The sequence below is a fragment of the Hydra vulgaris genome, chromosome 14 (assembly GCF_038396675.1).
Source record: "Hydra vulgaris chromosome 14, alternate assembly HydraT2T_AEP".
Lineage (NCBI taxonomy): Eukaryota > Metazoa > Cnidaria > Hydrozoa > Anthoathecata > Hydridae > Hydra > Hydra vulgaris.
The window spans coordinates 16,315,001-16,330,290 of record NC_088933.1 but is presented as its reverse complement, the minus strand read 5'-3'; the positions used below and the strand labels follow the sequence as shown (position 1 = coordinate 16,330,290).

At 25.7% G+C, this 15,290-nt stretch overlaps 1 protein-coding gene across 2 annotated transcripts in view; it reads left to right on the top strand.

The window, feature by feature from the left end:
* LOC101239972 (EF-hand calcium-binding domain-containing protein 7) overlaps positions 1 to 15,290 on the top strand; it is a 45,072-nt gene that overhangs the window by 1,812 nt on the left and 27,970 nt on the right. Inside the window, exons 1-8 of one of the 2 annotated variants that reach the window (XM_065818526.1) lie at positions 300 to 424; positions 603 to 712; positions 847 to 1,034; positions 3,573 to 3,639; positions 7,674 to 7,739; positions 7,957 to 8,102; positions 14,892 to 14,978; positions 15,061 to 15,290. The exon at positions 15,061 to 15,290 is cut by the window's right edge and continues 40 nt beyond it. In XM_065818526.1, the coding sequence (XP_065674598.1) occupies positions 8,085 to 8,102; positions 14,892 to 14,978; positions 15,061 to 15,290 (335 nt within the window). In that variant the 5' untranslated portion in view covers positions 300 to 424; positions 603 to 712; positions 847 to 1,034; ... (1 more) ...; positions 7,674 to 7,739; positions 7,957 to 8,084. Of the gene's footprint in view, positions 1 to 299; positions 425 to 602; positions 713 to 846; positions 1,035 to 3,572; positions 3,640 to 7,673; positions 7,740 to 7,956; positions 8,103 to 14,891; positions 14,979 to 15,060 lie in introns of those variants that run through there. The other variant, XM_065818524.1, reaches the window with a different exon arrangement.

Here is a 15,290-nt window from a genome sequence, read left to right as displayed (position 1 = left end):
AAATTGAAGCTTTAAATAAAAGGGGCATTTTCAATGAATCATGCATGAAACATTGCATCTGTTGCACTAATTATTTTGAAAATAATGCAATTTGTAATCTCCGACTTTTATTTAAATTAAAACATCTATGTATATATTACCTATACAAGTAGCTATGGGTTGCTTCATTATAGAATAAATTAATTTTTAATGGAGTCACGCTAGAAACAGAAAAAAGCAAAAAAAGAATAAAAAAAATAAATAAATGAACCCTATTTTATCTGAAAATGTATTAGTGACGGGTGTTTTGTTTTTTATAGTTAATTATGCAAGCATTCTTAAAGATTATTACAAACTTACAGCAATCGACGATGTATCTTTGCTCCACAATAGTTGTTGAAACCAAAATCATGCACGGACAAAAAAACAATAACGAATGGAACATGTAAACATTATTCATTTTTGGATTGTATTTTTGGAAATAAATTGATTGTGACTATCATAAATAACATATATATCAATACTAATTATTTTAAATAGATGTTTAATTAAAAAACAATATTTTAATGTATTATGTTAAAGATAAGAAAGATATAATATCAAATTTTTAACAATATGTTTAGTTGTAACACTTCAGCTCAATAATAATGTGTCCATGGTTATCAAAGTGTAGTTGTGGTACTAATGGTTTTAACATACACAAGTCATGCCAGGAGAAGTCATGTACAGATGGGTATATAAAAATTTGTTAGTTTTATTCTTATAGAATATAATATGTGCCAAGGTATGTCTTTGCTTTACCAGCAGAACGCAATTCTACAATGACAAATATACCAGGGAAAATAGTATTAAATTTTAACCTTTCAGATGGAGATGGTACTGCATTTACCAATAATGAAGATGATGAATTCTTAACAATTTTTACCATATTTGATTGGTTACGAATTGCCATGAAAGCGTCATCAATATTAAAGTAGAAAGAGTGGTGGCGACAAATACACTTGACTTTAAATTTATCTTTGGGAAGCGTCTCATTGATCTCACATTGGTTTTCGGTAAAACACTCATTAGTAATCAAGATGATCTAAAAAAAATGAAAATTTAATAACCAAAAGTTTTATATCTACAACTTTCATTTTTAGGTTTTTTCTCTAAATAATGACTTATATTAATTTTGGTATTTTTTTCACAATTCTTACAAACTGCGATAATATCGTGTTTCAGATTTTACTTTTGTTCAAACTATTCTTTTTATTTCTCCACCTATGCCATCAACTGCCCCTTTTCTGTGTGATATTGCAAAAAATGGCTAACACATCTCAACAAGAGCAGATGATAATTTGTACAAATTATTCATGGCTGTAATGACATATGAACTTTTGAATTGTGATGAAGGACCATCTGTGAAAAAGTGTAATATACAAATATTTTGATAACAACTTAATAATTTTTTGATAATGAACAAGACAACACATTTATCATGAAGTAAATGATCAGATACAATGGCATAGGAATGTGTATCGCGCTTACTCCAAATTGCAGCAGTGAATACTCTTAGTTGCTGATGAACATCGTAAGTGGATTGAATTTCCATCTGATTTAAAAATATAAATGGACGAATAGTTTGTTAATAAAATAAAAATTACAATTTTACTTACTTGTGTAATCAATTCATTTTCTGATACATTTTGGCAACATAAACAAAAATATGTACTTTGTTGTCGTTTTATATACACATGACATATATAATCTGGCAATTGCTGACACAGTAATATGCACCCCTCTAACAAAGATGTTGGTAGTTGTTCAATTTTCTGCACATTTTCTGTGGGAATCGTCACTAAATGAGTCTATTACATTAGAAACATATTCATCAAACTTTGCCAACCTACAGTTCGCTTTACATTCCATAGTATCTTTACATTCCATAGTATCTTTACATTCTATAACATCTTTGCAACCTAGAGCCATTCTAATGATATCTTCTTGTGATATATTATCACAATTGAATGCTTAACTTTGTTCATTTTAATTTTAAGTTCTTTTAAGCAATGATATCTTCTTGTGATATATTATCACAATTGAATGCTTAACTTTGTTCATTTTAATTTTAAGTTCTTTTAAGCTTTTGTGTGATGCAAAAAAACAATGCTAAAATGCCATAGAAGAAAAAAAATATTTTTGCCATTCAATTCAGTAACTTAAAAGTATGCAAAGTAAACAAAATCAGTTTCATTGAAATTTTTTAACACTTCTTTTTCCAAATTCAAAATGCCTATTACTTCGGCATAAAATTTAAGATACTTCTAAGATACTTAGTTGCAATTTATGATAATGAAATATTAAAAGATATCATTATCTTTAAGAATCAAAAAATCTGAGTCATGAAATCAACTTTAAACATCATAATCACATGTAATAAGAATTTTTATTTTGAAAATATATTTTATTTATTGCGAAGTTTGAATAATTAAAACATGAAGAAAAATTTGTCTTCTAACTTTTTTATAGGATAATCAAAATATAACCTATTTTTTTGAATTCCATCTTCCAAATTGAAAAAAATATTCGTTTTTAAATTTGATTTTTTTTTTGACTCACTGGAATGGAAATGCCCATAGATAATTTCTATGGGCATTTCCATTCCAGTGAGTCTGAATGTTGACAAAGTTTGGTGAATATGTTTTTAATGTAATAGGCTCATTTGGTGATGATTCAAACAAACAGCTCTTTGTTTTCGACCAATAGTCCTCAGAAGATTGAACAATCATTAATATCTTTGTTAGATGGGTGCGTATTGCTGCATCAGCAATTGCCAGATTATATACATAATGTATATATGTAGCAACAACAAAGTGCATATTTTTGTTTATGTTGACAAAATGTATCAGAAAATAAATTGATTATAGAAGTAAGAAAAATTTTTAATTTCATTTGTAGTATGATAACAAAATTTAATAGTTTTGTATTAACCTTTTCGGTATACTTATAAACTAACTATTTATCCATTTATGTTTTTAATTCTTCTAAAATCAGATAGATTTCAGTGGAAATTACACCATAATGAAGCTAAGTGAAATTCGATCCACTTACTGTGTTCATCAGCAACTAAGAGTATTCACTGCTGCACTTTAGAATAAGAGCAATACACATTCCTAAGTCATTGCACCTGATCATTTACTTCTTGATAAATATGCCTTCTTATTCATTATCAAACAGTTATTAAGTTGTTATCAAAGTATTTGTATATTACACTTTTTCACAGATGGTCCTTCATCACAATTCAAAAGTTCATGTAATGACAGCCATGAATAATTTGTACAAATTATCATCTGCTCTTGTTCAGACCTGTTGGTCATTTTTTGCAACATCACACAGAAAGGGGATGTTGATGGCGTAGGTGGAGAAATAAAAAGAATGGTTTGGACAACAGTAAAATCTGGAAAATGACATTTTCGCAGTTTAGAAGATTTTGTGAGCATTGTAAGTGAAAAAAAATACCAAAATTAATGTAAGTTATTATTTAGAGAAAAATCTACAAATGAAAGTTGTAGATATGAAACTTTAGATTATTAAATTTTCATTTTATTTAGATCATCTCAATTACAAAAGATCATATTACTGCAAACCAAAGTGAGATTGATGAGACGCTTTTCAAAGGTAAATGTCAAGGGTATTTGTTGTCACCACTCTTTTTGTTTTAATGTTGATGGTGCTTTTATGGCAATTTGTAGCCAATCAGAAATGGTAAAATTGTTAAGAAACCATTTTCTTCATAATTTGTAAATGCAGTATCATCTCCATCTGAAAAGTACAAATTTAATATTATTTCCTCAGGTATATTTGTCATTGTGGAATTGCATTCTGCTGATTGAGCAAAGAGATGCCTTACCTAAGTATTAGAAATTGCACATTTTAAATTTCTAAAAGAACAAAACAAACTCATTTTTATATGTGTGAGTTAAAACCGTTAATACCGCAACCACTTTGATAACTGTATACACATCAAGCCGAAGTGTTACAACTAAACTTATTGTAAAAAATTTGATATTGTAATTTTCTTATCTTTAATATAATATATTAACTATTTAATACATTATTTATCTTTAATATAATACATTCAAATATAGTTTTTTAATTTAATGTTTATTTGATGTAATTAGTATTGATATATATGTTATTTATGATAGTCATAATCAATTTATTTTCAAAAATACAATTAAAAAATGATAAATGTTTGCATGTTCTGTTCGTTACTTTTTTTTGTCCGTGCGTGATTTTGGTTTCAACTACTATTGTGGAACAAAGATGCATCATAGAATGCTGTAACTTTATGATAATCTTTCAGGGCTTGTGATGAAGAAAATCGTCAAGCGTGTTATATCGCGCTCGTAAAATTAGAATATGTTTTCATTGGACGTGATTATGTGCGCTCGAGATAACGTCGGCGAGCGCGATTATGAAAATTGCTAAAGGCGATACTCATAAAAAGCTTTTTCTTTTTTATATCTTTTTTTATTTGTTACGTAATTTTTTCGTCAAAAAATGTTTGTATTAGTATCACACTTATGAAACTACTTCAACGAAAGAGATTTTTATACTTCCAAACTTCTTGTATATTGTCAGATCGCGATTTTATTTTTAACTATTTATGTTATAAAAAAATAATATCAAACAAAAACACAACTTCTTATTGATTTAGTATTAAAGTATAATTTAGTGACTTAGTTTTGCTTCGTTGTTTTGATATATGTATTTTAAAATGTTACTCTGTAAACTTAATTAACGGTTAATGGTTTTTATATTTCTTGATATTTTTTATTCAAATTAATTATTTAATTTTTTTCTAAAATTTCTTTTTTAAATTACGTTTTTTTATCTTAAAAATATAACACAAGAATAATTTGAAATAATAGTAAATAAGAATAATAACTTTTCATTTAATAAATATTGACATCATTACTTAGTTTTCTTTTTTCGAATGTCCTTAATTGCAAACATTCTAAACAACAGAATCGTTTTAAATTTGAGTAATAATAAATAATAGTTAATAAAAAATCTATACTATGAACAAAAACTAATTTTAAAAATTACTCTATTATTAATATTTATTTTTATCATAAACGATGTGTGGAATATTACAAACAATAAATCAAATAAATTTTACTTGATATTTTCACAAGATTAAAAATACTCCGCAGTTTTAATTTTCTTACAATGGTTTTCTAATTTTCTATTCTTATCTTATTCGACGTTGTGCTTTTTATATTTTATATCAGTTGTTTGATAACAGAATATCTTTAATAAAAAATCTTTTTTAAATATTTTATGAAAATAAAAAAGTAATCTTGAACTATTGGACAAGCGTTATTTTATACGCTCGTTATAAGCTGAACGAGCGTTGTTTATCGCACCTAGAACGTTTGAAAATACCGTTTACGGGCGCGTTTTACGAGCGGAGCGCGATCGCGCTCGCTTCATCACAAGCCCTGATCTTTAAAAATGCTTGTTTAATTACCTATAAAAAACAAAACACCCATCACTGATACATTTTCATAGAAAATAGGGTTCATTTATAAATTCTTTTTTTGCTTTTTTCTGTTCCATGCGTGACTCCATTAAAAAATTAATTTATTCTATAATGAAGTGATCCATAGCCACCATACTTTAAAAATAAAAGTTGGAGATTACAAATTGCATTATTTTCAAAACAATTAATGCAACAGATGCAATATTATATGCATGATTTTTTGGAAATGCCCTTTAGATAATAATCTTATTCAATCATTTGCAATAGTGTTACCTGTTGTGGAAGATAAGATTTTAATCTTAGCTGATATTGCCAAAATACATAATATGTTCTTTACCCTATGAACATTTTAATTTAATTTCCTTTTAGTAAGTGAACGGGGCCCTGGCCCTGGCTATAAAATGAGACTTTGCAAATCCGGCCCTGGCAAAATTATAAGATTTAGCAGGGGTTGATAGCCGGGGCTAGAAAAAATTTATAATTCTAAATATATATTATAACTTTATACTTATATTTACTAAATTTATTAAATTCTGGCATATATTTATGCTAGTATTTAATAAACAGGGACAGATACAGTAAAAAGATATGTTTGAATAAGAATTGTTGATTTAATAAAATTAATAAAAATTGAAAATGAATAAGAATTGTTGATTGTTAAAAAGATTGTTGAATAAGAAACCAAGCAAGAATGAGTTTTGTTTTATTGAAAAAGAGATGATAGCTTGTTTGAGCATTGACCATGATTAGAGAAACGGCATAAAAGAGGAAGGCTAAAGCCTGCTGCTGATGATGATGAGATGATGATGATGATGATGATGATGATGATGATGATGATGATGATGATGATGATGATGATGATGATGATGATGATGATGATGATGATGATGGTAATGATGATTATGATCATGTTGATCATAATGATGTTTATATATGCATATATATACAAAATATAACCTGAATTTAAAAAAAAATTTTGTACTTTAGGATGTATAAATGTTTATTCAGCCCCGGTCACAAATCTAGCTTCAGCCCTGATTATATTTTATGAAACCCGGCCCTGGTCAAATATCAACCCCTGTTGGTTACTATTTCCTTTTTGCTCAATACTGTGATCAACTGCATCAAACCTTCTGCATCAACTGAGCATTTTATTATTGCTGAGCATTATTAATCTCAGCAATATATATTATCATCATCACTACATCCATCATCATCACTACATCATCTACATCCATCATTGCTAATATACTTTGTCGTCTCTTTTAATAATTGCACCAGGATGTGCTTCTGGTACTGAAGGGTTATTAATGTTTGGTATTTAATTGCTTTCAACTGCTTCTACTGCCCATTCTTTCTTCTATGTCCCTGTTGTAGTTGTTGTGTAGCACTTATTAAAATCATGAAAGTATTTTTATATAATCTTCAAAAATCCTAACAAAAAAAAATTCCTATCTATTAGAGGTCTCCCGAAATTGTTAGTCCTAAGCCTTTGCGTAGTTGTCAATAAAGAGTTTTTGCTATCAGAATATCAAACATCTTTTTTGCTTCTTTAGCTGGAATGAAATGAAATAAATACTACTCACCACTGGAATAAACAGTGTAATGTTCTTCTATAACTTTAGCAGATTTAGCAGCACTGTTTGTCAAGTCTTTTTTGCTCATCAAAAATATACACTTTATAATTTTTGCTTAATAAAAAAAAGGCTCTGAATTCAATCTCTACCACATTCTTAATGGTACTGCATGGTAATAAAAAATTGTTTTATTCACAACTTTATCCCTAGCTCTTTAAACTTTCATGTGACCAGTTATTTATTAACAATTGTTATTATTATTGATCAATATAGCAATTGTTTTAAGTTTAATAATATTTTTTACCATTACTAAACCTACTTATAGAACATTATTGTAAAAATTAATCGTAATAAGGTTCTTATAAATAAATAAAGTTTCTGAAGTTTGAAGTTTTGCATAAAGTTTTGCAAATATAAACAATGTTTGCTTGAATAAATAAAGTTTGCATGATCAATTTGCATGATTAAAAGTTTGCATGAATAACGTTTCCACGAAAAAAATAAAGTTATAAAAAAATTTGTATAGTTTTTGATAAATTAATTTTTTTGAAAACTGTTTTTTAATTTTTACTCAAATTATTTAATAGTGTTGCAGTATGGTGGATTTAATCCTTCACACAAAACCATTGAAAAGTATTGGAATAAAACAACTGGTATGAAGTTAGCTTGAATTAATTATTTTACAAAGTTATAATATATGAATTATTATTTTATATTCCTTTTTAACATAAAAAAGGTTTTCTGAATTATATCTGTTTCTTACAATCAATCACTTCATTGAAATATAAATTATCTAGATTAGACATTGAAATATAATTATAGAGATTTCTACCTCCATCCATTTCATTCAAATTATAAATGATCTTTTAGAGTTTCTTACCTTCAACCACTTTATTGAAATTATAAAGCAAGAGCGAAATGTATCAAAAGTTGACATCTTAGGAGCATTTAAAAGATTAGATCAAAATAATGATGGATATTTAGACCATCAAGAGCTCATGGCAATTTTGACAAAAGTATGTATTAACAATTTGATATTATTTAAATTTATATTATTATTTATATTTTCTGTAAATGAACTATATGGAAATAAAAAGTTAGTATGTCATAATCAAGTTGTAGTTTTTTTTATCCAATCATATGTCGCAGTAATATGTTCCAGGAATTTATTTCAGTAATTTTTTCTGATAATTTGTTTTAGTAATTTGTTCCAGTAATTTATTTTAGTAATTTGTTCCAATAATTTGTTTCAGTAATTTGTTTCAGTAATTTGTCCTAATTTGTTCCAATAATTTTTTTGGTAATTTGTTGTAGCATTTTGATTAAATGTTTATTATCAATATTCACCTGTGGCCGATCTGTTTGAAGAACAAAATTAAACATTGGTTTTTTAAATCTTTATATTTCTGCAAACTTAAACAAAATTAATGAGAGTTTGTAAATGTATCTTTGTTAGATAGATTATCAGTTGTTTTACTTGGAAGTAAAAATTTTTTTATTATTACAATGGTTGCTATACAAATAGTTTGCCATTTAGCTGGTATTTTTATTGTACTTAGCTGTTGCAAATTTTGAAATGAATCTTTATATTTATACGCTGTTATTGTAGAGTCATTGTTTTTTACAAAATAATTCCAGACTTTAATTTTATAAAAACTACAACATATTTTTTTATCGTACCATAAAAAAGAGAATAAAATAGATAAAATTTATATTAAAATTAAGTTGAAAGAAAAGTAAAAAATAAATCTTCATTGTTCTCTCGTGTTTCGTTTTTCTTTCAAGTTTAGCTGCATACCTTTTAATTGTGTTTACACTAGATTTCATTTGCGCTGAAATGTCTAGAGGGGTTTATTTAACCAATTGTTATTACTAATAGCCCTGCAAAAATTATACCAAAAGTTAATGTCTAAAGTTTTTAAATTTTTTTCTTTAAAAGAACATAAATGTATAATTTATGAGCTGGTATTAATCAGCTGGCATGAACTCTAGCAAAACTAAAATTCCGAAATTTATCAAAGACATGTGCATTTACATTTATAAAAACAATTTTTTATATAAATTAAAACATTGTCATAAAAATTTAACTTCATATTTGCGCAAAAACATATATATGTAGACCAAACGAGCAAAAAAAATCATGCTATATCTATAGAGGAAAAAAAACAACATTGGATATCACGTTTTTTCTAATTTATTACTTCTTGATCTTGCCTACTAATAAAAATTTTAGTATAATTAATTTTTTTATTCAAATGGTTCTTAAATTGATGTTTTCATTCAAATTGTTTTGCAATAAATAGTGAAAGAAAAAAAGTTTGGTTTAATAAATTGAATATTATATTTCCTTAAGCTTAAGTATATTCTTAAATTTTTTTTGGAAAATATTTATTAGAACATAAGTAAAATAATTTTTTTATTTTTAATTTGAATTTTTTATAATTTAATTTTTGGTATGTTTTCAATAACTGATAGTTTAATGTTAGCAAGAAAATATTTTCACATTTAAAACAATTTTTACAAAACAAAAACAAATTAAACGAAAAAAACAAAAAATAACAACGCTTCTATTTAATTATTTAATTATTCCAAATGTTTACGATTTAAATAAAACTTTTTTCCTATACCACTTGGTATTACAGATGTCACTGCAATTAAATTTATAATTAGAGATGGTTCACAAATTACGTCACACAATTTTATGATTTTAATAAAAAACTTAGACAAAGTATTCTATACTTTTAAGAAAGGCCAAAAAATATTATGTTAGAAACAAAAAAAAAAAAATCACGAAAAAATTTTTTTTTAAGAAAAAACAAATTGTGAAAGTGTGAAAAACATTTTTCAAGCCCTGTAATGATAATAGACACTGCTGATAATGTCATTTAATGGCTTGAAATTCATTTTATATTCAAACTTTCAACCATTTACCAGTAATGTGTCTTTGAACATTATTAAAACATTTAACTAGTTCTGAGTTGATACCGTTAATTGAAATAAATTGTGTTCCATTACAAAAATAAGAAGAAAACCAGAGAAGAGGAATATCTCTAATAGTGTTGTAGTTTAGCTAGGTTGATTGTGTGCTGTATTAAATGCTTTTCTTGTGTATAAACACTCCAATGCAAAGTGTTTATTATTAAGGGTTTGCCAAATTTTCTCTGTTATTTCTATTAATGAATGAGTGTTTGTTGTGAAAGCTATATTAGTGTTTAAGACATTTACATATCTCAAAAAAGTTCCGAAGTGTGTGGAACGTTGGCATTTCAAACAATTTACTTAAGCTGGGAAGAAGCAAAATGGGTTGATAATTGGAGTATTCCAGAAAAGAACCCATTTTGCGTGTAAGAATTACTTTGGCTACCTTCTGGAAAGCTTTTAGAAAAAAAAACATTTTTGAAAGAACTATTCATCATAGTATCATAGAGGTTTGGAGGTTATCAGTTTTGTGAGGTTTCAGCTTTAGAAGAAATGTTACTAGACTATTGAGCACAAAATTTATTACTTTTAAGAGTACCTTTTTATGAGGTTGGATTATTTTAGGAAAGTTACCAAAAATACATTTAGAAGCAACAGTTTTTTTAAGTAGTTTGTTTTGAATAGTAGCAAAATAGTAATTAAATATATTAGCACACTGGTATGATCTAATCTAACATTTTCATTGGTTTTAAAACTAAAAGATATAATTTTAGTAGAAGGTTTATAGTATAATTTCTTTAATTTAGTACCAAGTATTCTTTACATTATTGAGGTTGTTAATTAAAAGATATGTATAGTATGATTTTTTAAAATTTCTTTATAAATTGCTAATTATATTTCTGTATTCCTTAATCTCTCTCACTCCAATTGCAACACCTTTAAAACGACACAATCCGAATGCAGACTTTAATAATAATTAAATTTCTTGCCTTCTAATGATAAATTGTCAAAATTAGTTGCAGCCACTATTAAACAACTCAAAGACCAATTAACTACTGTATCTTTAGTTACACCGTACCCAAGTTTCCCACTCATATTTGAAACTAATGTTTCTCAAACCGTAATTGGTGGAATGCTAAGCCAAGAAAGAAGACCTTGCATTTCTCTTTAGAGTTCTATTATAAACAGAAAATATCTGTCATAGAGTGTAAAGCAATGACTATTATGGAGTGTTGTTGTGAATGAAGACACTTACTGTTATCTGCTCAAAAATTTGATATTTTAACACATCAAAAGGACATTTCTTTTTTTATTTTAATCCTAGATAAATTTTTTAATTAAAATGTGACTAACTTACAAGATGGCAACCTATATGATGTTGATTTACGCAGTGGTAAAATAACGGGGTCATTGGAAATTAGGAGTCTATTGATCAGATTAGTATTTGTTGCTTTTCTGGATGTTTTATGGCTGAAATTTTTGTGATAAGTTTTAAAGTCTTTATTTTTTGCCTCTTGAGCAGACATACAGACATAAGTTCTATAGGTAATATAAGTCTTTGAATTATCTCATCTTCATGCATCAATACTTTGTGCACAGATTGAGCCGTTCAATGCCATAGAGAAAGGGATAAATATAGTCTAACATTGTCAAAGCAATAATCCTTGAATTTTAATTATTCTTTTTCATATCCTTAAGTTATTGTTACCAAGATAATGTAAAATTTGGATATAAGGTGTTGATCAATACCCAAAATTTTAGCCGTTTCTTCATATGTTGCAAAAGCATTCGTTAAAGTATTGCCATTGTTACTTGTTCTAGATCCACAACTTTTAGGGAAATAAACATTTCATTTTGTTCAAACCATTCTATTTTGTTCACAAAATCTGAATCTTCTTTTTAGTCCCAAATACCTTTTCTTTGCATTCTTTAGATCTTGCTTGTTTTTTTTGTTTCTTTTCTATATGCAATGTGCAAAATCATCTCAAAAAATTGAATCCAGGAATAAAATTGAAATGGAGACCAGCACTTGAAATAGCGGCTGATCAACGATCAATGATCACCAACTTTTAGAAAAATTGACATTTTGATCTCCTAAAATTAAACAAGCAATTACTGCTGATCAAATTTAATCGGCAGTAATTGCTTGTCAAATCTTAATAATAATTAATAGAAAAACATTTGAAATACAGAAAGTTAAAAATATTAAATTAACATTTATTAACAAAAATGAATTAAATATTAAATTTAATTCATTTAATTTAAAAACAAACAACTTATTTAAATTTTAAATAAAATAATTAAAAAACAAAAAAAAACAGCAAGTTCTATTTAATTCTAAATAAAATAAAATCAGCAAAATAAATGTTTTATTTATTTTCTAAATAAAATAATGAAAGTAAAAACGGCAAAAACAAAAACTAATTTTTATTCTATTTTAAACGACATACAAGTTTTATTTCGATTCTAAATAAAATTATTTATATACTAAATGAAATAGTCAAAATAAATACGGTAATGTTTTATTTTTATTCAAGATAAAACATTTAAAAAGAAATACGGCAAAACTAATGTTTGTTTAAATTTTAAACAAACAAATTAAAAAAATGTCAAAACAAACGGTTTATTTAAATCAATCAATCAATCATCAATCAATCATATATATTCTGAAAATAAACTTTCGCGGCTATTTACAAATAGTATTGAAATACTAATCTCAAGTAAATACCTTAAAAAAATAGTTTATTTATATACAATTAATCTTAGTAATAATAATAATAATAATAATAATAATAATAATAATAACAATAATAATAATAATAATAATAATAATAATAATAATAATAATAATAATAATAACAATAATAATAATAATAATAATAATAATAATAATAAAGTAATTATAATAGTTTAAATTAATCGGTATTACTTTTCATACAGCAATCGTTTTTACTTACAAAGTTACAGTTACAAACAGTAATAAACTGACAAAACGTAACAACTAACGATGACATAAAAACAACTATTGCTAAAAAAATTATAAAGATTTAGTAAGTATATTAATATAATCATAGTTGTTATAATATAATAATCAAAATATATTGCAAATATTATGACCAAATAAATAAATACAATATAAACAGTAAAACACTGAGAAAATCAAAGCAAAACAAAAGTTACAACAAACATTACAAACAAAACAAAAAATTACCTTTGGCAAAAAAACAAACAAACAAAAAAACAAAAACTTAAGATTAAAAAAAATAATAATAATACACGGTAGAAAAAAACATATGTAATAAATGGCTAAAAAAATAAAATAAAAAAACAAATAATATATAACTGTATAAAAAAAATTTATATATCATTAAAAATAGATAATAACTAAAAAAAAATAAATAAATGACTAACAAAAAATGATAATTAAAACTATATATGCTAAAAAACTGAAGAAAAATAAATAAATAATAAAATAAATAATCCTAAAAAATATATGAAAGAAAACTAAAGAAATATATGAAAGAAAACTAAATTCTAAATAAAATAATTAAAGTTAAAACGGCAATAGCAATTTGATTATGTAAGGTTAAAAAAATATATAAATGAATTTTAAATTTTAGTAAAGTTTGATAAAAAATTGATCGTCTAAAAAATGATTGAATGTCTGGTTTTTAATTTTTTTATTTCAGCTGATCAATGTTGCTTGCAACCATTAAATAATTATTTCAAGTGCTGGGAGACTGAAAATACCATATTTGAATTCTATGTGAGTAATATCTATATCGAGGATATGAAAACTATTCAAGCCTTCCTATACGAATAGCAAGTCTTCCCTTCTGGGAAGACTTGCTGTTCGTATTTTTTGGAAAGACACCACTTACTGAACAACATTGGGTTGAGTTATTTCAGATAATATAGTTTAAACTTTCTTATGAATCATTGTTAATTCAATAATGTAATTCACTTCAATTGGATTATATTATTAATAAAATTATACCCAACCATTATTAATATTTTTTTTCTACTTAATTCTACTTCAAATCTTATATTATAAAAATGAAGCAAACAGAGCTTTTTTTCACCCAAATTTAATAGTCAACACCCAATTATACAGCGTTATATAGTTTTTTAATTCTAATGCCACCTGGATTTTATCTACTGGAGCAGCTAACTGGAGGATTGTCTCGACATTTTAATGTCAGTCTAACTGCTCTAGAGAAACAAGTTGAGCAAGGTACTACCAGAGACATGGTGGAGGTTGAATGAGTGATGTTGTTTTCTATTTTGTGTTTGATTTTATTGACAAATGGTTGCAAAACTTTACATATTTTAGTAATTTTCCGTTGTGAATGCTCTGAATGTTGTAAAAGTGCTTTTACTTCTGAAATTTTGTTAATAAAACTTCAATTAATATCAAAAATTAAATTACAGGAAGTCGCAAATGTCTTAACTACTGTAAATTTTCACACATTTGTGGATTTTGCTGACACTATTATAAAAGGAATTCTTTAGAAATGATTACTTATGCTTTTTTTAAATTGTATCATTTATTTTCATAGTTTTTTAGGAGAAACTTATTTTCGTGCCTACATTTAGAAATTAATTTGGATTTTTAGTTTAATAAGCATTCTTGGTTTGCATGAGTAATTATTTCAAATTTTTCTTGTAGGCATAGTATGCATTTTTTGGATAATAAAATTAGTAAGTTAAATTGGAATAGTAATAAATAATGATTACAAATCAAAAACATTTATTTATATTGGTTAATGATAGAATCACTTGGTCTTTAATCACACCTTTATGGGTATTTATAAAAATCTAGTAATTGGAGTTTTAAAGCTGTAAAACATTTCTGTAATGTTTATTTAAATATTTGAATTTTTCAGAAGGGAGATAGGATGACCAAAGCTGAAATAAACAATTTATTAAAAAGCTCTGATTTCAACGGTGATGGAAAATTAAACTACCAAGAGGTAAATGTTAAAAATGCAGTTATTATTTTTTTAAATATTATTAAGAACTTTTATTTTTAATTTATGTTTTGTTCTATTTAAGTTCTGTAACATAATGGAAGAAACTGTTAAACTTTGTCAGAAGTTTAATTCTATTAAGCATGTTGGTAGTCAAGCCAATAATCAAGTTAATAATCATTCTAAACCATCTCAGTCCTCTCAAAATTTAAATAAAGAAGAAAGTGTTAATCGTAAAGAGTCAACGCAGAAATTATCTTTAGCAATGAATCTGTCATCTACGAAAAGAGTTGATGAACATAAGAAGAATCTCAA